Source organism: Sceloporus occidentalis, unplaced genomic scaffold, assembly GCF_023333645.1.
Source record: "Sceloporus occidentalis isolate IW3139 unplaced genomic scaffold, rSceOcc1.0.p SCAF_5, whole genome shotgun sequence".
Classification (NCBI taxonomy): Eukaryota; Metazoa; Chordata; class Lepidosauria; order Squamata; family Phrynosomatidae; genus Sceloporus; species Sceloporus occidentalis.
The window spans coordinates 176,764,831-176,787,898 of NW_028316985.1; the positions used below are offsets into that span (position 1 = coordinate 176,764,831).

Sequence of the window (23,068 nt, forward strand, 5' to 3'; positions counted from 1 at the left end):
CAAAGACAGGCCCACTAAGAAGGTGCTATAGTAATTCAAAGTGAATGTAACTAAAGCATATGTCACCATGACCAGATCAAACATCTCCAAAAATGGGCATGGCTCTTGCATTAATTGTACCATGTAATATTTACTAATTTCAGTATATAATAATTACTTTGTGTCATATTTAATATGTAACATGAAGGAAAAGCTCTTTGGGAAGAGATGAAGGCAATATGATTAAACATTTCACTTTGTTATGCTACAGACAGAAAACATCCTAAAGGCTTCTTTCAATGCTTCAGAGCCCTTCTCCAACCATCTTTGATGACATTTAAAGTTGCATTATTTGGATTTCAGATCTCACATCTGACAAAGGAAGGGCCTGAGCATTCAGTGCATAAATGTTGTCACTTTTTGGTTGAGAATCCAAGATTGCCTATAAAGCTACACCAAAGGCTAACTGGGCCAGGTGTTACAGGAAAACAGAACAAAAGGAGCAAAGTAGATTTAAGAAGAATGGATCCACACTGAAAATCAAAAATGTTATGGATTGACATAACTAAAAAGTGGCTCCGATATCAGGTAATCTAAGAGCTAAGAAAGCGTTAGCAAACATTAGGTGGAATATTGAAAGGGAAGCAACAAGCCAGATTTTAACAGCAAAGCAGAAATCCCAGATGGGGCAAGATCTAAGTTAGGCATAAAATTTAACATTGCTGCACCCCACCAAATGTGTGGACAAGTAACCTATAGAGGCACAGACACAATCAATAATAAATCTATTACTAACCAGGCAGACACTTTTGAAAAAGAAGGAAATAATACAAGCACAATCCTCAAGACAAAATTCTACTTTGTAAGGATTGCTATATACCAGCATGATCAAGAATGTGGCCCAAGTCTTGCAAATATTTACAAGGGGTTGTATGAACACTTCACTGTACAAATTATACAGGCTAAACAGCTAAGCAAGAGAAATTCCAGGATGGAAAAGGAGACACACAGGGAAAGAGAGCACAACTTGTTTAAAGTTACTGAGTAGGCGCTTATCCAAAGCTGGAATGGAAGCCATTTCTCCTGACACTTAATCCAGTTCATTGAACCATGCTGCTTGTTATTTACAAACCCAAACAGAGAAGTGTAAAGCCTTTCTATGCAATGGCAGCACTATAAAGTTTTCCATGTTTTCCATTTTAACCTCAAAAAATATTTGGCATGACAAAAGAGCCTTCAGGACACCAAATGAGCATGAAATATTTTCTTGACATCACAGAAGTCAGCTCCTTTCCCATTCCTTCCATTTCAGCAGCCATTTTAAGGGGGAGGCAGGACAGTGTATCAAACACTTCTCTTTAGGAAGGAAAAGAACGTTGGCAAACATAGAGGATGCACATGTCCAAGAAGAGGAAAGAACACCAATAACTACTGGTGTTTGGAACAGCTCCCTTGACATGCCTCTGCCACCTGCTGGACAATCTGTTTTACGGATTTTGCTGGAAACAGTGAAAGGCATTAGCCAACACAAACATCCTATCTATTACACACTTATACTCTCCAGATGCTGGGTGGCATGTAACCCAATAACAATTTTAATGGACCATCCAAACATCAAATTCTCTAATGATCATTCCATTCCAAATCTGCATAGTTTACAACCTATCAAGTTGAAGGCAGAGCCATGCCTGATAGCTCCCTAGAGCTTGATGTGGCTGACGTTTGCTGAAGGCCCACAGAAACAAGGGCTTTATCTTGCACCCTGCAGGACAAAGCATGACTGAGGCTGCATTCAACTTGGTCAGTCGCAACTTGTTAAAGCAAGCCTGCTCTATTCACTTCATAATACTTTTCAACATATAAGCACTGGCAGCTGTATCATTCATAGCAAATTTTGGAAGCAGACGAAAAGAAAGATGGGGAAAAGTGTGTCAATTGATTTCACCACATATTTTATAGGAACAAAGGAAATAGTCCTATACCAGATCAAACTACTTCTTTTATTTAATTCAGTTGTTTACTCTAAGAGTAAGCCACCTTGTGTCCTACAGATAGTCTGGACTAAAGCTATTATAATCTGGAACCACTGGGTTTATTATTATACTCAGACTGGCAATGGTTTGCCAGGCTCTCTGGCACAAATTTTTCCTGGTTCTTTAAATGCATATTGTAGATTGAACTAGCAATCTTCTGAAGTAAAGTGGGTATTCTACTTCTGAGCTACAGTCCTCCCTTTCTGCATAACTTCACTAAACATCCAACACCTCACCTTAGAAACTTCATGGTACAGTAAATGTGTTATTCCTTTAACTGTCACAGTTAAATTTTTCACAAAATATCTCATTCTGGATAATATCTTTAAAAGTAATTGGAAAATATGGAGCAATGCTGTTCAAAGGAACAGGCAAATCAGAAATGGGATGCGATGGCAGAAGCACCATTTTGCTTGTACAAATGGGAAAAATATGCTCCGTAGTAGTAGTAGCAGCAGCAGTAGTAGTAAAGCAAAGAAGCCCCCACAGCAAAATCTGTCAGTGTGTCTATGGTATGCTTTTAACTGTTGTTTGTGGCAATGGAGTAAAAAAAATAGCATAAAAATATCAAAATATAGAAATCTTGGCTCTAAACTGGGTTTTTGTTCATGTTTTTAAATGTTTTTAAATGCTTAACCAGTCTACATGCAAATCCAAAGACCACAAGGCTTCTACATCTGAGTAGGGACTGTCTTATTTATTGTATGCTTTGGGAATAATTTCAGCTTAAAGGTAAGGTAAAAATATTTTAAATACCATGCACACATGCATGCACACACTTGCACATGCACACCAGTTAGTAGCTATCCAAAACAGAAATTCACACCTACATTTATCTTTTTCATGTACACTAGGAGTGGGGAAAGTCCAGCCCATGGGACATACAAGACCCCCAGCTTCATTTCTGCAGTATCTGAAGCCTTCAGGGGTACACCTGAAGGCACCAAATCCCCCAGTTTGGGGAAATTTTTCTTTCAAAATTAGTTTGGAGGGAAATGGAGGGGCAAATATAGCTGCTCACTCCAATCTACACAGACCTCAGCTTTCCTAAACACTTATTGCAGTGTTTTCTTCTAACAAAAAATCCCAAACCAAAGGCTTCTGTTAAAACTAATGTGGCAACAAAATCAATTGCTTCAGGTGTTTTGCATACACTCTGTATGCATTCCAAAGATTGTTCTTAATTAAAAGGTAAATGTGCAAATTCTCTTAACTACCTTTGAACCCTGGTTCTTCCCTAGTTCAACTCATCAGCAGCACCCCTGAGAAGATTGGTTTCTTCATGGGTTGAAACTTAAAACATACACAAATTTATTTATGGTATGCAGATTTTCAACTTTCTATTTTTGTAAGCTCAGGCATAATCATAATCTCCCATTAAGAAACCACTTCAAATGCTAGTAGATATGTGACTATATCTGTGAACAAATCAAAGGAACAACAATGACAAACTTGTTGGTTTGGACATCCACTGATATTAAGCCAAATAAAATAGCTAGAGCTATACAGAAACCAATCTAGTGTTTAGTTTCAATATAATGATACCTAAGTATCACTTGGTATGAATTATTGGTGAGTAGATCTCCCATTTCCTTTTGGAGATGCCATATTAAACAAGTTGTCTCATTAATTCAGATTAATAAATTCATTCTTCCACTCAAGTATGAATCTTCTTCAGTAAAATCCTAAAGGCATATCAATACCAACATATATATTAAGACATAAGACATACTGGGTTTAACAAAGTGTGTGTAGAATCGCAGCCTAAATCTTTGAAGGCACCCATATCTGTAGCTATTCAGTAGGAAACAGAAGAAAGTGTAATAAAGTTAGGGGACAGGAAGGGAGAAAAAGAAAGAGGTACAGCTGACAAGGAGAGGGAAGCATCCATTTAATATACAACATATTGTCTCTTCCATACGCCTTTCACAACTATTCCATCCTTTAATCCTACTGAACAAGGGCCTGGCCAAAAGGGAACAAAGGAAATCCAAGGTAGAGTCATTAGTCTTGTGATTTGCTAGCTTTAGAAATTAGGAAGTGATTTAATTCTTGTGATGTCTGCTCAGACCACTGTTCAGCACCTAATTCGATTTGGGGCAAACCAGAAACTGAAACTCTACTTGCATTTTAAAGGATAAATGTGAATGCCACTAATGTCAGAAGAAGTTTCAGCTGCCACATAAAGCAGCAGCAATTATATTTGGGATCATTTCCATTAAGGGTGGTCAAAGTCCAGCCACCCAAAGCCATTCATGCAGACTTAACCCCTAAAAACCATTAATGATTCCTAATTTGGAAGGAATGATTGTTCTAAATTACCAATAATGTTCTTGTAAGTATCTCAGGGGACGCTACTGGCCATTTAACCATGTTTTTATGAGTCTGTTTCTTCACTTTTGTAAACCCCTTTTTCTAATATAAGTAACAACTGGATCAAAAAGACTGGTTGTTTCCTGAAATGGGGAAAAAAAAAAAACCCTTTGAAAGGTATGATGGCTAGAAATGCCCGGTAATGCTGTCATGATTTGCAGTGTATTTTGAAGGGATCTGATAGAGGTTTATTTGCCTTTGCATATGAATGAGAGCTAGAATATACCAGCTAGGGATAGACAAATACGTCTTTTTCAATTTCTAAAATATTCAGACTTTTCCAAGCATCTTTTTCCTGTCATTCTGTTTCAGAATCAGTTTCTAGTTTTAATGTACGCATTTTATTATTATTATTCAAAAACCACAGACTCACACCATTCAGAGAAATGGAAACACTGAAGGATAATTGTGTTCTAATTCCCATATTAGTTCAAGAAGTGCTTACTGGTCCAGTTCCAGATGAATTCCACCCATATTCCTTATGCCAGAGTATTTATATCAGAAGCTTATCTGCACAGCTAAACATTTAAGAGTAGCTCATTTGACACAGCCCTAACCTGTAATTAAGTTTTTAAAATCTTTTAACTAGGAGTGCAGCTCAGATAGGCATCTCTTCCCACCAAATTCACTGGGAATACCCCACTGAATTTATTGGGACTAAACCTAAGTATGACATCTGAGCAACGTATAATCATGAAATAAAACTGTGTATGGGAGAGAAAGCTAGGAATAAGACTGTATTACAAGATATTTTAAAAATTGCCTTCACTTATTTAAGGTTTCAGAAAGACTTTGTTCACATCAGTAGGGAAGAGATTAACTGAACATAGCTGAAACATTTGGAGAACTGAAAGTATGCAGGTCAGCAGTTAACAGTGGATGGCTTAAGCCTCCATCCTGCTGAGGCAGTAAATGTGTCCAGGCTGAACTGTTCCAGACTGCATGTGTAACAGACTCAGCAAAGTAAATGTTCTTCCACATTTGAACAAACAAATCTTTGCACACTGAAAAGCAGCATGACATGGAGTAGGGCTCTAGTCCTGCTTTATCTTTATCATGCTTGCTTTCTATGTGGAGAAAAGGACGATTAGAAGAGTGTTCAGTCATGCGACATATACACAGCAGTCAGAAACAGAGCAGCCAACATCAAAATTAATCATTTTGGCCCCAACACCTGCTTCAACTATACCTGAGGTCGACCTATACATCAGTATATACCATAAATATCAGAGGCAAAAGACTAGAAGGGAAAGAAATAAAGCTAGTGCACTAAAAAGAAGAAAGAATTGGAGCTGCTGAAACTGAAAAAGCAATTGACAAGGCTTACCAATGGATAGCAAGATAGCATGGATAAGGGACCAGGAAAAAAGGAGTATGAGGTCACATTAGATTAGGTGGATTCATTTATCCATCAGTGTTTTATCTTATTGCTCATATGGATAGTTTCAAACTTTTCCCAGTTGATTTTTTCCCCACTATACTTTTCAACTTCTCCACTACTTCACAACTTTTCCTGTTTTCCACCATCATTCATGCGACAAGGACTTGCCAGCTCTGACAACTGCACCTTGTCTAAAACCCAGGGGATATAGGATACAATCCTGTTCACAGTTACCTAGGACTATATCCTACTGAAATCAAAATGGCTTACTAATGCTGCTCATTAGTTGAAAGTATATCACTTTCAATGGCATGTTTCACTAAAGTTTTTCTTCACTGACTGCATCTGTTGATACAAGAGATCATATTTTAGATCAAACAATTAAGTGTAACAGACTTACACAACTTTGTATTATTGTTATACAACTGCCACCTTGTCTATTTTCACCCATTTTAATTACAAATATTTGCCAGAGATGCCCACTACTGGACTTCTAATACAATAAAAAAAATCCCTAGCACATAAAAATTTGGTTGAAGAACTTCACACAGCTGGCTGTACACAAATATTACTGAAAGGCCTAATTTTAAAAAGAAACCTGAGACGTCATCAAATGTTATGTGCAATTAATGTTACAAAAACATAGTGTCTTTTTATATTCAAGCTGTCTTAATTTGTTATTACTCTTTTAGTCACCACTTGAACTCCCTTCCTAACAGCTGGCCTTCAGAAATGTACTGCTTATCATGAAAATTATCAGCTGATAGAAGAGCTGCTTATTTCATGTCCCTTTAGAAGCATTCATACATCAGCTCCCCTCCTTGTCTCCCATTTCTAGATTTGAAGCCAATTGTGCATAATATGCAATTTACACTAAGCAGCCTTATTTTCTTTAAAGTTATGAATGGAACGGAAGAAATATTGCTTAGATAAATACCAAACCAAACATACATACGTTGAGAAAAGTCCACATAATGACTGCAGTATCCTTCAAAAGATTTTATCTAGACTTAATATAGTCCCATGACAAGAAAGATAGGAATGTAACTAGACTTGGGTCCAAACTTCTTCTTAAACATAGATTCAAAGTGGCCCCTGGAAAATCAACATCCCCCAGCATTAACTGCATGTTTATAAAATGAGAATAATTGATAGTCCTTTACCATTGTGAACATAAATGATGTAAAGTAGTGAGAGACAGGGATGTAGCCAAGGGGGGGGGGTTCTTGGGGTCCAGACCCCCCCTTCCATTAGAAAAATGAATGGTGTGTGCTGCTGCGCCGCCGCACCCAAGCCCCATTATAATGGTGGCACTTAGTCTGGACCCCCCCCCCCCTTCCTAAAATCCTAGCTACGTCCCTGTGAGAGATATGAAAGCCTTTGGGCCCAACTGAAGACATCAGTATTAAAATACAAACTCCTAAACAACTCAGTAGGAAAACAGTAATTCTACAGGTGGATAGATTCAATCAAGTCACAGTCCTGAGTTTGCAAGATCTTAGCAGGACTGTTGATGGCAGAGTGACTTGGAGCGCTCACAGGGTCGCCATAAATTGAAGTTGACTTGCCATTAATGACAGGGTGACTTGGAGGTCTCATGGGATCATCATGAGTCGAAGTTTACTTGACGGGCACTTAACCCAACAAAATAACTCAAGCCCAAGTGCATTGAAGCAACACTTGATCCAATATCAAGCCACCCTGCGTTTAAAACTAGCTGCAGAAGCTTTGCTAACATGCTCCAGAGGAGTGAAGTTTGCTGAGGTGCTCGGCATGGCAGAGATTTCTTGGTATTGACATTCCACTAGAAATCTGGCTATCCCCCCCACACTTCCATCTTTTGGCTTTCAGTTAAAAAACATATTAATATTTTTAAATAAATATTTTGTTATTTTAGGTAAGTAATTCTGTGATTATTTTAGATGAGAAATTTGAAATATTTTTGGTGATTTCTGATCTTAACTATGTTTTAATTAAGATTGTCATATGCTCTGAGCTCTTAAAAGAAATGGTGGGGTATACATCTATATGAATAAATAAATAAATAATCATTGTGAAATTGTGTGACATCTAAACAATGGCCCAAATAGGATGAAAGTAGGAGATTATCACACAGAGGCTTATCGTCCTTAAAACATGGCTAGATCATCCCTAAAGCACAAGGGTGTGATCGCCAGTTGTGCTTGTCTCCTGTGATGTAAACGGAAGTTCCTAACATGCAGAGAAATGGCAGCTCCTCAAACGCTTTAATGATGGGATGCCTCCCTGACAATTTCATCATGGGGGACAAGCACGACTGGTGATCACACCCGTGCACTTTAGGGACAATCTAACCAGATTTTATAGATGGTAAGCCTCCATGTGATAATCTCCTTAATTTAGCTTGACTTTACAGTACAACACACACATCCACATCCACAAGCTATTTCAACAGTAGTTCAATTGTCAGTCTTGTGCCCTTTCTTCATGCTTTAGACAGGCTGCCTACCTCTTTCTTTTTATTTAATGGCATCTTGATCCATTTCTTTATAAATTCATCTTTTACCTTGTTTTTTTTGTTTTTGTTTTTGTTTTGCCTTCACCCTAAGTGAGGTAATTGTTTCAGCATGGCTTTCATTTAAAATATTACTTGCCTATCTCGTAATAGCTGAGTAGTCATCCAACTATTATAGTTTGCCCTCAAATTATGAGTTGTTTTCATTTTTACTTTTAACTTGTAATTTTCTTCTTGCAGCAATGTGATTTTTATAGCACTACAGTGTTAGCCACATCAAAGGCATTTCCTAGTTCTGAGAATATTACTTCCTCAAGACAGTGGCTCTGGGTGAATTTTTTCATTTTATGTTCTTCATTTTAAGTAAGTTCTGAAGGGATTTCTCTCCCCCCCCCCCCCAAATATATATGTACCACTGAATGACTGCTAGATCATTTTAGAAAGCTGTGGTTAGCACTGCCTGTAATCTGCCTTATCTCGACATTCTGCTGCTTCATTTTTGGCAGGGATGTATAAAGAACACAAACAGTTGCTATATATACGCAAAATAAAAGGTGAAATGACAGCTATATGAAATTTAGTAAAAACAAATCCAAAGTATTTACAGATGCTATTCAAAATAAGTTTTATAACAATTGCTTACTTTTGTGTGCTTCAAAATAAAATATTAAAAGTAAAGTTGTAATTCTGACCTCTAAGAACATTTGTACAACTTAATCTGCAGAAGGGGAAGCTAAATAAAAAAAACTTCTTAAGAGGGTTCCTGTTTCCAAAAAGTGGATAAGATGACCTCTGAGATCCCTAATTTATTAGAATAAAATTAAATATTCCTGTAATAGATTAATATGAACTTTGGGAAATAGCATAGTAATTTAAATAAAGAGAACCTCAATAACTTGTTTTTCCCCCAATTATTTATATCCCACCTTTCTCCCACAATGAGATTCAACAATGTTTGAAGAGGTTACTTTGAAAGTATTCTCTAAATGTCTAAAGAGTAAATTGTACTATTAGGAGGATCATAGAATCATAGAGTTGGAAGAGACCACAAGGGCCATCCAGTCCAACCCCCTGCCGTGCAGGAACTCTCAATCAAAGCATCCCCGACAGGTGGCCATCCAACTAGTAAAGGTCTTTCTCAACTAGACCACTCTAAATTACAGATGTTATGCAGAGGGGAGGCTTGCATGTTTTAAAACTTCTAAATGCCAGGCACCATTCATGCAGTAAAATGACATGTTGGGGAAGTTAGACATTCCTGTTTTCCATGCACATAGAAATTTGTCCTGTTTGGTTCCTGTTTTTCCTTTCTAAAAAGATATTAAAAGATCATACTAAACTAGCATGATACAGTTGTATAGTCCAGAAAAAGGTTCACCATATTATTCTACCAAACTAATTCTCAAGCTATTAAGACACATTCTTCAGATTATATGTCTCACATGATTTTGATAGGGAAGAAGAAAAAATGTGTCAACAACTAATGGAATGGTTTGGGAGGGTATATTGAAGATGGGCAGCAGAACATGCGCATGCCCATGTGGAAATCGTGCATACAGGAGGATTCAGATTCAGAACAACAAAACACTAAAAATGGATTGCCACAAACACATTTTAGGGCAAGACTAGAGCCAGCTTCTGCCAACTTGGGAAGAAAAATTCTGGAAATAAGTCAAGAGAGGGTGTGGGGAGGTGTAGTCAAGGCAAAACAAGATGGAAAACAGAAATAAAGTAGCATGTGGTAAGACAAAGAAAACAATAAGCCTAATTGTAGCAAAAACCACAGATAAGAGAAGCAGCATCACTTCGTGTTCACATGAAAGGACAAATTGATTTTCAAGATTACACTGGTGTAGTCTTACTACATGTCCTATTTGGCCTACTCTATCACTTAGTTTTTTTTAACCCTCCTTTGGACAGATACCAGTCAGAGTTAAATCCCTGCTTGAATTCCCAAACATCCAGGTTTAGGAAGCATTGAAATTTCAACCCTTGAATCAACAAGCCTCCCCAACCCCTCCAATTTCAGTGTAGAGATCTTAGACGAAGCACAGTTTTCCCCTCCTAGATTATGGCAAAAGGGACCCACCAGGTCATTTAAGTTCAACTCTCAAACTAAGAAGATATCTTTTTATTGTACCTACTTTTACTGCAGCAATCAAGCAAACTTTGCAAAAATGCTTTTTAAAAAAAAAACCCCAAAGAGCAATGGAAAAGGAAACTTTACAACAAACACTCCAAGCAAAATATATATTTAATGACTAAAACCCACAAACAACCTTCTGGCAGAGATCAGATAACTTAAGCTGCTGAAAGACCATTTTTCATTAAAGCAGCTTCATATTTCTTTAAACATAGGGAAAGGGGGAGTCCTTTATTGATACCTGGGCTGCTAGATGACAAATCACAGCTACTTCCAGGAAATACGACGTTTTAGTTTTCATTTCGCTGAGTTGCTTGCAGAGAATTAGAATTTGATACGCACTTCATATTCCAAGCACAGAAGTGATTTGTTTGAAATTAAATTATGGTTACCTGCATGAGTCATATCAGCTCCATAGGGAAACATTAACTGCACAAACACGGTTTCGATCAGGAGGGAAATAAACATTTTGACAATGTTCTCTTTTTTCTTCAGCAGTGACACACCACAATTCCTCCACCCTCACTCCCAAAGTTATGAAAGCTGCAAAATGGCAAAGCTGCAAAAGATCATGTCAGCACAGGATTTCTGATGATATACAATATAATCTTATGTTCTGTGGTATTTTCAACACAGGAAATTGGTGTATTAGGAACAACCTAATTCACAAACTCTTTCCCCCCTCAGAATCAGCAATAATGGAACTAGCTATAATGGGTTTTTCTACACCAGATTCAATACAAGATTAACCTTTTTCTTAACTGAAGGCAATATCATATAAATGTCAATATTGCACTGGACTAGCAGAAAAAATGATTCAAATCAAACTTGGTGAAATTGACCTTGTGGAGGGACACTTTTGTGAAGTGGCTCCTCTCTTAATTTTATTTCTCCAAGTCATTTCAACTCATTCTTCACATTCTTTAAAATTTTAGAGCAAATCTATGTAAATTTGAGGGCTTACTTCTGAATAGACATGCACAGGATTGTAATACTAATTTCCAGTTCCACTTTTTAGTCCCACCATCCTTTCCCACTCCTCCTCATCACCGCACAAGGCATATTTTAAGCCTTTGAGTCTATAATTCGTTGTTGTTGTTGTTGTTGTTGCAAAAGACAAGAAAATGTTTTAAAAGATTTTTTGTGTTTCTAAACAGAATTGCAGGAAACAGCAAAGTTATTTCATATTTTTAATTGGCTTGTTTATCAAATAAAATGGACTGCTGGAGAAGAATATTTACACGCTCTAAAAATGGGTGCCTTTCCCTGAAAATTCAAGTGCTATCCACAATAATAGTGGCTCCATATGGGTGCAAAAGGAGGTCTTTTATTGCAGTAGCCACTTTGAATGTCCCCCTTCCTTCAAGAAGCAATGCTTTCCTGGAAAAACAAAAAGACTCTATATACATACTGGTACTGCAGAGAGGTTATAGTAAAGTAAACGGTAAGTTTGGTATTGGAGATTGAATTAGATAAATTGTAGGTCCAGGGAGAAGCAAGTATAGTAGGATGATGGAGGGAACAGGATGCTGATTAATTGGAGAAAATGTGGCAGTTTAAAAAGGGGTGAATGAGGGTTAAAATTTGGAAGCTGTTCTGGTGGGTAGAAGTAAAGGGTGGGCTAGGCAAGAATTTAGAATAGAGGTATATTTGAGACGATCAGTTGAAATGTAAAGCATAATGAAATTGTATCCACAAATTTATATGAACATTTTAAGCCAATCTGTTACTTTACCTGCTGTAGAATGAGTATGAATGACCGACAGTGATTCTGGTTCTCTTCTCCACAAAGACATTGCCTATCACCCCATAAAACTAAACAACTAATTTCAAAATGAGTGAAACAGCCATGAGCTGTCAGCTGTCAATTTCAGCACAATCACCAAGATATGTTTTACATTTTCCAAGCTTGAACGAATCTAAACTTTTAACTACAGTTCTCAGGACATATTTTATTTAGCTTATTTTTAAAACAATTTGTAATTGTTTTCTAATTGGGTGAAAACCTTGACATTCCCTTAGGTAACCCAAAGCAGTTCAGTGTGGTACATATTAATAGATCTAACTAGAGAAGGCTATTATTATGTCAGCACAACAATTCACTAAGCATTATAAACAAAACTTCAGATATTTGAAAAGACTGACAAGAAAATGCCTCATATCAACATGTGGAAATAAGAACTTCTATATATCAGAAGCATTTTCTGATCATCTGGGCTGGAACCCAGGTTAGATGGTGGCAATGTTTATGGCAACACAGGGCAGTATTATAATGAGTCTAGGTCACACTTTGTACACAACTGATCATCCAAATTGTAATGTACTGCATTCCCACCGCTATTGTCCCATTAAATGAAAATATGAATAATATCATTTTATCTGTAACCAAAGGTATTTTAGGTCTTTTTGGGGCAGGGGCAGAATTGCCTTGTATACTATTTACAAACAGAAACAGGAACTGACAAAATTGTTTTAATTTAATTCTTTAATCACTATAGACTACATTAAATTCATTATAGACTAATTTAATTCATTAAAGAATAATTTTAATTTAAATCAGCTTGGGAAACATGAACTTTACATGAACTTATTATGATGTAGTAGTACAGATGGGTGCAATGAGAGCAGAAGCAAGAAAACCAATACAACAGCAACTGCTTGCTGGTCTTTGAAATGCTTCCAAACCCAAGATTTCCCTGCAAGTAAAAGGCTTTCTATTTGACTTAAGGCAACTATCTATATTAGCCGGTTTCACTGTTACTACATTTAATGTTTCACTACACATCACAATTTATGTTTGTTTGTTTTTTTAAAAAAAGTTTCTCAGGAGTGCTTGGAAGTACCACACATTTGGCTCTATACCTTCCCATGCCTACTGACCTTGTCTATGTAAAACATTAAACTTATGGTCTGAGAACCTGGTCTCTAAATTTAGGTCTTCCCCATAGGAAACTCATAAGCTTTTTGCTATTTTAGATACATATACTATGAAGTCATAACTTCAGGATTTGAATGGCAGGTTTTCCTTTCACTCACACACGGTTTTATAGAACCTTCACTTCAAATTTACTCACAGACATCTTCCCACTACGGTTGGCTTCTTCTCTCTCTGCCAGTGCCTTTAGAAAGTTGTCTTTCAACTCTTTTCCTGCACTTGACAAGATCCTGGGAAGGAAAAGATGGGACACAATGTTTGTTTTTGAAATGCTTCTACTTCTTCTTTTTATCCAGAGAACCTTCAAATTAGAACAAACTAAATCCCATCTCCAAGGAAATCAGATCCTTACAAATCCAGCACCATGGTTCCAAGCCAAGATAACACTGAAAAGGACCACAGATCTAGAACAAGCATATCCTCAGCATCATTCAAATTTGTTTTAAGATATTACATATTATTTTAGCATAACATTGGGTTCTGACCAATAATCTTTAATCCCATTGCCTAAAATCCTGCTACTCTGTGAAAGTAATTAACTACTCACAAAAATCCATGGATTGATATCACAACATCTGTATTGATCAGGAAAAAAGTTGCCATAGTACGTTTGCACTATGCACTTCTCATAAAAGCATAGAATTTCCATTGGTGATAAATAATAAGCGTGATCACTCTTAGATATAGAGGCATCTGATATTGAGCATGTGCCAGCGAGTAAAAACGCCCATTTTCATAAAAAGCATTCACTTTTTTCATGTAGCAACTGACTATATTCAGATATTGGGACATGTATTTTGCAAATATATACACATGCTTGGCTGGCCACGTTAATTTTTGATTTCAGCATGGGATACAGTGACAAATATAAAATAAGATACATCTAAAATAATCAAAACCCCCAGGATAGCTTTGAACAATTATACTATTCTAATGTTTGAGACCGGGTGATTTAGAATGGTGAAGCACTGAGGAAGATAGGGCACTTCATTCATTCTTAACTGTCACACTTCTGCTGCAATTCAGCTTCCCTCCTCCCCACAGCTTCTAGACATTTTTCTAAGGGTAAACAATGCACATCCAGAAAGAGGTCTGGGAGAAAAGATTGCTGGATAAAAACAAAGAGTAAGGAAAATTAAGTTTTTCCCATTGCTTTCCCTCTCCTAATCGTTTTGACTCCAAGCAACTTTTCTTTAATTGAAATATTCACTACACTTTTGCTACATGCATATGCATGCCCCTGTTGTTCCACCCTGAGGAAATTAATAAAATCACCTAAAAGCTAGTGAAAGCTAGGGTTTCTACCTACTTCCAAACTGACTATGTTATGGTACATCTCTTCCATAGCAGCATAATATATTGTGAGAACTCCAGGCCACAACACTGTGCCTACATCAGTCCCTGGAAATAGTATGTTCCGATGTGGGCATAAGCAGAAGCATTTCTGACATTAGAGTGCAGATATCAGAACAATGCTTGTGGTTCCTGAAAGTGGTGTCATCCTGGTGTGTCTTTGCTTCCTGAGGAGTCTTATATGGATGTAGTATATGTAAAACAGACTTTTTATTGTATTAAAAAATTAAAAATTACAGATCTAAGTGGAGAAATCAAACAAAGCCTCATATATGCAGCAGATGTAGATTGTCAAAATCAATGCATCTCATAACTGCCACTGCATTTCACAACAAAATAGTACTATACATTTAAAAAAAATATTATACTTCCACTCTACACAGAGGAAGAAAGAAAGAGAGAACTTTATGAAATTCAAGTGCAACTAATGGTGATATGATTGCCCACCCCCCATTTATGTTAATAAAAAGGTAGAGAGTTGAAGCCCAAGAAAAGCATGGAAGGTTACAAGGAAACCATGCAAGGAAACTGTACGCCAGGAATCTGTGTGTAGACATAGTACCCATGTTCACAAACAGTATTTTTAAAAAGGCATAAAGGAAAACCTAAGCTTTGTATGATCTTTTTATACCAGATATATTTTCACAGAGAAGGGAAAAGTGACAACTATAAGAAGAAAACCAGTTGGGATTCTTTAGCCCCTGCAATGCAATTCTCCTGTTTGACTAAGTTTATTTAACACTCAGCAACTTGCAAAAGCTTGTTAAAATAAATACCCAAAAGAGGTTATTTCCTCAAAAGAAGAAAAAGAGAGACAGAGAGAAGACTACATCAAGTACTTTACAAAAATTGGAGCAACACATTTACTGGCATGCAAACACTCAGTTATTCTATTACTAAGTTATTCACACAATCACACCCTTTCAATGCAATATACAGATGATGCTGATAAGAGAAAAATGGAAAGTTATGCTTAATTATTAGCCAGGAAGTTATGAATACTGTTACAATGTAATGCATTTTACACATAAAGTGCTTATGTTTCCACTCCCTACAATTCATTTTCTCCTAAACTTTAGTTGTTATATCTTAACTATATTTTCCTTCATCACAAAGAAAATACTCCCATGGAACAACACAAACCACATTAGAACTGGCTGGAGAAGTCCAGATGTATTTTATGGTGAAAACAGTAAAATGTTGCCATCTAGAATGCTTCTGAGCTTGGGTCAATAGTCAGAACTAAATATAATGAAAATAATCTAGGTTGCCACCACATGCCAAGGCCCCAATCCAGCTATTTGCTGGCACAAAAAGAAGCTCCAGAAAGCTGCTCCTTTTTGAGCTGGCAAAAAGCCGGCTTTTCTGCTGCCACCGTGGTTTTGCAGTGCTCCTGAAGCATGCGCTCCTGCAGCATGTGGCATCTAAAAGGATGAAAAGGAGGCACAGTTCCACCTTTCAAAGAAAAAGCAATGAAACAGAGCAGACAGTAGTGAAACATTCCTTACTTCATAGGTAATATATATTCAAATAGGATCAGCTGGGTGCATGCTGAGATGTTTAAAACAACTTTGGATGAAAGAGGTCAGTAATTGGCTGGGTAGAACAACTCTCAAACACATTTGCTAAAATCATTTACAGCTGAAATACAGGATTTCCAATGATTTACAGATTAGTAGAGGAGGAATCCTTGTACTGGTTGTTCTAGTTGAGTTGGTTCCACACCATGTATGTGGCTAAACAATGTCACGCAGAACAGGTTAGAAGAGATGGGGGAACAAGACATGCTTGAAAACCTCTACATGCTAAGGATGCAAGAATCTCATTTTATAACACATGAATGATTATATGTAGGTTCTATGCTCACCTCCTGTGGTCAGGGCCACCAAGTACATGACTACTACTCATGGTCTGCTGGGTTAAGCATCAGTTTGGCTACATTTTTATATGTAACATCAAGAGATGCTTGATTCCCCTCTGCATCTTGTGTGCCATGTGTGAATGCTGTTAAGAGAAAGACTCCCAGTATGGATATCAAAATCTCAAAGAAGAATAAAATTTACTTCACTGTCATTGACGTAACAAACTTCACAAATCAATTAGAACCTGGTCCTCTTGTATCCAACTCCAATCCTTTGTCCATTATATTAAATCTCAGCAGTATCGAATTTCTTTTCTACTCATTCAATTAGTCAATTTTAAAATGGCACTTTCCAATAAAGGGTCAAAGTGAGGCTCATGATAGCCATCGGGGCTTGTTGGCTCCTACTTCACAGCCTTTTATTACAGCATTTGAAAAACATATTTTTGCCTATAGAGGAATTTCATACACATGGAGCAAGGCACTTCTGTATATGAAGGCAGAATATCAGATTTCAAACACCCTTCTCATGCATGGACTGTGTTAAGAGAGAGCTACTTTTTACAATGACTAATTGGATTAGGAAGTTACTTTTTAAAAGAAAGCTTAAACTCTTACCATTTTTGACATTTTTGGCACACACTCAATTGAGAAATGGGCTATAAAACTTTTGATTGCTACTTACATAATCTAATGTACAGGAAATACCTTTGGAAGGACTTTAATCCCACGTATTTTATTGTTTAATAAAATGAACAGTAATTGTAAAAACTGCACTAACTGCATGATACATGAAACTCTACGAAGTCAGGACTGGTTTGGGTTTTCCCCCAAAAAATATTTTAGTTGCTTTTGCACTTTATTTGAACAGTTTCCATGGTTACTGCAGCTTTAGCTGAGAAAAAGAAACCTACACCTGACATAATATTGGCACCAATATTACAAACAGTTAACAGCAAGCTACCAGCAACGTCGCCCTGTCATTTATCCAACATTCAAAACTTTTTTTAAAGGCTACTTTATCAGCTCTAGGCTAGGTTCATTTGAACAAAACAAAAAAGCAGTGCTATCAAATTGTTATTTTTAAAGGAAGCATTTTAATGTGCTTCCTAATGTAATTAACAGAGCAAACATGAAGCCGGGACCTTGTCCCAAATTCTAGATTCTAGATTCGAAAATAAAGGATACAACATAGTAATAAGTTATGAGAAATCAGGTAAGCAAAAGCTCAGTACAAACACAGAAGTCTACCATTGCTAAGGTTTTAGAAAACTATTGTCAGTTTGTCTTCAATGTCCAGAAAAAGTAATCACACTTTATCTGTCTCTGTTTTGTCCCTAGAATGTTAAGATTGCAATCCTAAACAATTTATAAAGCAGTAGGCTCTGCTGAAGATAAAGGATCTTACTTCTACATAAGCCTACACAAGATTGGACTGTACACAAGCCCTGATGCTCCAGTTAAATCTCTAGACATCAGGCTTGACAAAGAATCACATCTAAAGGTACTAATCATTTGGAGGATATGCAACAAAGTTATGCAGTCATACACAGAGGATGATGGAGTGGCTTTTTTTGTAAAATGGTTACTATGGCCTGAGACAGACACCCATTTTAACTCCGGAGGGACGCCGCAGCTGCCAAACCACACAAAGTCCCTCCAGAGTAAAAAGAACCCGGCAGTGGCAAACCTCCCCTGAACTAATCTGGTCCATGAAACCCTGTGATAGGATCAACCTGAAGGCACACAACAACTACAAAGTAGTGAGAGACCCACTATAGCCCATGCTTTGCATTGTTTCCCCAGCCCATGACACCTATGGCCTTTAATATAATCTGACTAATCAGATTTTGAAGCATTAAAAAAAAATCTCCAAACTTCCAATTATAGCTAACACTAGTACAGGAGATGACTAGTCATACCACAAATAACAATGACATCATAAAGACGAGACACAATGGTAATAACATTCAAAGTGGCACACGGTGGGGGACATGGTTTACATATTTTATAGCCCTCTGCGATCCATTATGATCCCCAATGCATGAGAGCTAAAACTAATCATAAAGACAGTAACCAGAAAGGTACAGTTGAGACTCCTTTATCCAGAATTCTGTAATCCAAAATACTATACTCCAAAAACCAAAACAAAAAATTCATGGCGTGAGTGACATGTTTGCTTTCTGATGGGTCAGTGTATACAAACCTTGTTTCATGCACAAACTTATTTTAATATATTGTATAAAATTCCTTCTGTCTATGTATATAAGGTGTATATGAAACATAAGTGAATTTTGTATATAGACTTGGGTCCCACCCCTGATATCTCATTATGTATGCATATGCAAATACATGTATTCTAAAATACAACACTATCCAAAATCCAAAGCACATCTGGTCCCAAGCATTTCGGACGAGACTCAATCGGTAGGTCAAAAGGGAAGTTATTCGAACACATAATTTAAAATACCTGGGCAAAACCCACTCCTCAAGTCAATGACAATTATATCCTTTTCGAGATGGCTAGGCGTCATAGATTACAGTAACAGGAATGTGATGTTAACCATAACACAGAGGAACGATAGGAACAGAAGCCTACCAGGAAGGTATTATGGCCCTTCTACCCAACACATGTGACACTTTTATTCTGAAAAGATATCTAAATGAACATTCAGTCACATACCAATGGGTCACCTTCAGAATTTCTTCTCCTACTGTTGAAGCCCTCTAAATTCAGAAGCATAACCTTTTCTAAAACAAACTTGCTTTTCAGAGATGTTATGTGGGCAAGGCCTGTGGTTTATAGAGCCTTGGAATCTTGTTATAAATATGTTTTCACAGGCAGCATAGCAGAAATTATGAAGGAAAACCTAAGCAGCATTGACATCAAAAGTATCAGAAGTGCATGAACCCTGGATCACACTGTACATGAGGCACTCTTAAAAATAAACACTTTTAGATAAAATCATAATATTAATCTATTTTAAGGGAAAATAAAGCATCAGTTATACCATTAGGCACTTTTGTTACACATGGCATCAGCCCTGGTAATTTAACAGCCTAGAAAACTAACATGTGAAAGTAAAGATACTTACCTAAACAACATTTAATGAAGGGTAACAAATGAAAAGCTTAGCAATAACTAATAATCTGAAGAGATTTCCAATTCTCCCTCTAAAAGATATATGTTTCTAAGAAGTGCAAACAAGTGACCAACTTCTACACCTCTTATGTCATAGCTCTCATAAGTTTTCTGCTAAGAAAAATTTTAATTGAAATTGAAATGTCAAACTTCTCACAATACATGGTGAAACTATTCCATTATTAGTTTGTTAATTACTTTACTGTATGGTTGGTTTCATTTTTTTTATTGCATTTGCTGAATAAAGGATTAATTTCTCTGGAAGATTTGTTGAGATACTGCATTTCCAAAATAAGCGAGAACTGTTATTAAATCAGCGGTTCTACACAGCACACAATACATTGCTATTTCATTCAGTAGTGCCTTCCTCCATGGCTGGAATCCTTCTGGAATGTTTGCTCAGCAGTCAATCATATCCAGCAAGAAATCCCCAGTGACATATATCAGTAGCTTCTTTCCAGCTTCCTTTTGTTGCTTCCCATTTAAGGATGCCAACAGCATTAGCCTTTAAAAAATGTTAAATGATATCCAAAAATATTGTAGTTCATCAATGTATCTGAAGAAGTTCTGTAATGGGCATCTCCATTTAGGAGAGACAGAGACAAGTTGGAGTGACTTCTGAGAAGGGCAACAAGGATGGTAAGAAATACTTCTATTATATGTGTTATTTATATGCAAATGTTTGGAACTTGACTCAAGCCACATACCTCTATTATATGGGGGCATTCACACTTATTTTTTTGTCCCAAGGAGATCCGGATCTCTGCAGTGAAGCAATACCGGATCGATGTTCCCATTATGTTTTCCGTTTCCGAATCTCTCTGTGCTATTTCAACCCTCTTGCCATCCACACTTACAGTTGTATTGATTTAAAATGAAAGCACCTCCATTTCCAGGAACAATGTAGTGCTATCTGGATCGATTCACTAGTGTACTCACACTACCAAAGATCCAGATCATTGCATCTCTCAAAAAAAAAAAAAAGGCATGCTTAAAGACCTGGTGTCGAATATACTGCATATACCCCACCCACAAATGGTGCCAGGTGCATTCAGAGCCAGTGGGAACGTCACAGAAATAACCCAGTTTCACACCACATCATTTCCGTAGTGTGAATGGGGCCTATGTGTGATTTACATGCAATTCTGGTTAATACTCTGTTTATCTGATACATGTATTGATATACATGTGACTGTTTCCTGTTATACTAGTTCGTTACTGTATATGTTGTATTGTCCAATCCATAATATCTTTATTCTTGTTAATATATCATTTTCTTTTTATTAGACTTGTCACACCTTATTTACTTCTGCAGTTTGGTGCTTTTGGCACTTTTCTGTTTATTATCATTTTATATTACAGACCCTCCCTCTTCCATTTCTTATTATAGGTTCCAGGAGACAAAGGTTCAAATACCCACTTGGGCCATAGAAAACCATTGGATGACCTTGAGCAAGTCATATTCTCTCAGCCTCAAAAGAAAGCAACTGCAAAACCCCTCTGCACAAATCGTGCTAAGAAAAGCCAGTGATAGGTTTGTCTTTGGTTCGTCAATTAAAGGTGCACAACAAGAAGCGGCAGAAAAGATCCTTTCAAGAGTTGTCATTCACCTAATTTTACATGCTATGGCCACCTAGACCACGGCTTCTGTGAGAAAGATCTTAATGAAAAGGGAGTACGAAGCCAAATAAACAACAATGCATGTTAAGAATATTTTTCTTAATCAGTCCACAGTGATACAAATAAAAAGTAACACGTCCTCATGCATGATCCTGTATTCCATGGTCTGTAATAGACACCAACAATGTGTCTTAATTATTGGCAATGCAATCGAGGATAAAGTGGGTCCTGTGTCTCATTCCTTTAGCACCGAATGCTTTAAACAAAAGACCTGAGCGCCACTTGAAATTATCTAAGCGAGGAAAAGGAAGAAGAAAACACATACCTGTGCAGTTTAGCTAACAGGTGGTGGTGTTCACAACAATGAATGAATACAGCATTTGTAAGAAAAAAAGGGGGGAGCCTTAAGTGAGCACACTTCACCACAAGACTCTTATCTTTTCATGCTTGGCTGCCTAGCCATTCTCCACTTCAGTTACCAAGCCGCTATTATGCAAATGAGATTGAAGCCAGAAGTCATGCACCTGTGTTTGCCTCCATATTTAATATTCCTAAGAACGCCTTAAATCCTGTTCTGCAGCAGCAGACAAGCATGCAAGAACGCTGAGGTCAGGTTACAGACTGGCTGGTGAAGTGCCTTTTCAACTGAGGCAACATTTTGCAAGGACGCTGAAGGGACACAGAATATTTAGTCTTGATGTAAGGGATAAGACAACCACTTCACCCAACTTTTTTTTTTAAAAAAATATTTATCTATTTAAAGAGTTTGTCCTGACCTTATAATGGGTCATTGATATCCACTGGCCTTTGTGGGCCATGAGTCCATTTTATGTAATGACATACTAAAATAATGTCCCTTATAAAAAATGCAAAATCAAGGTTTGCTTTATGGATTTTTTTTTCAGGGGGAGGGTATATTTTCAAGCCATGGATGGTGGAATCTATGGATGCAGAATCCATGGATGCAGTCCCTGTCTATGCATAACACGTTAAACCACATTTAGAGAGGAAGGTGTGATACAAATCAAATAGTTAAAAAAATAAGTATTAAGACAGACCTAGTCTGCATCTGCACTGCAGAAATAATCCAGTTTGACACCACTTTAAATGGCCATGGGCCATGACTTAATGCTATGGAATTCTGGGAATTGTAGTTTGTTGTAGCACCAGAGCAGAGCAGTTAAAGTGGCGTCAAAGCAGATTATTTCTGCAGTGGGGAAGCAGACCTATTCTTGTGAGTCAGTTCCCAAAGACCTGCTGGAATAAAAAGGTCTCCACCTGCTGAGAAAAGGATAGCAAGGAGGGAGCCTGCCTAGAAATTGAATTAATGAGCTAAGAATAGCCATAGAGAAGGCTCTCTCTTGTACTGCCACTATATGTGTCTGCAAACATAGTTGGACCCCCCCCCCCGCAAAAGAGTGTCTCCTCGAAAAATCTCAGAACTCAGATAGAGTCATATGGAAATACAGGGTCTGGCAAATAGGCTGGACCTGGACTATACAGTATAGTGCTTTTATATGTCATGGCCAGTATTTTTAATTGTGCCCAAACAGACCAAAAACCAGTGAAGCAGTTGTAGCGAAGGAATTCCTGGGTTCTAGATTATTATTATTATTATTATTATTATTATTATTATTATTATTATTACTGTTTATAGCCTGCCTCTCCCCAGAGGATTGAGACAGGTTACAATCAAGAATAAAACATAGTACAATAATAAGACAATCCCTAACCCACAATTAAAATACAACAGC

The 23,068-nt window shown here is 37.2% G+C and overlaps 1 protein-coding gene across 4 annotated transcripts in view; it reads right to left on the bottom strand.

Annotated features, from left to right (window-relative positions):
• LOC149313200 (cilia- and flagella-associated protein 299-like) overlaps window positions 1-23,068 on the bottom strand; it is a 308,159-nt gene that overhangs the window by 192,563 nt on the left and 92,528 nt on the right. For all 4 annotated transcript variants that reach the window (XM_089526259.1, XM_089526257.1, XM_089526258.1 and 1 more), the window contains exon 3: window positions 13,478-13,568. In XM_089526259.1, coding sequence (XP_089382385.1) covers window positions 13,478-13,568 — 91 coding nt within the window. The remainder of the gene's footprint in view (window positions 1-13,477; window positions 13,569-23,068) is intronic.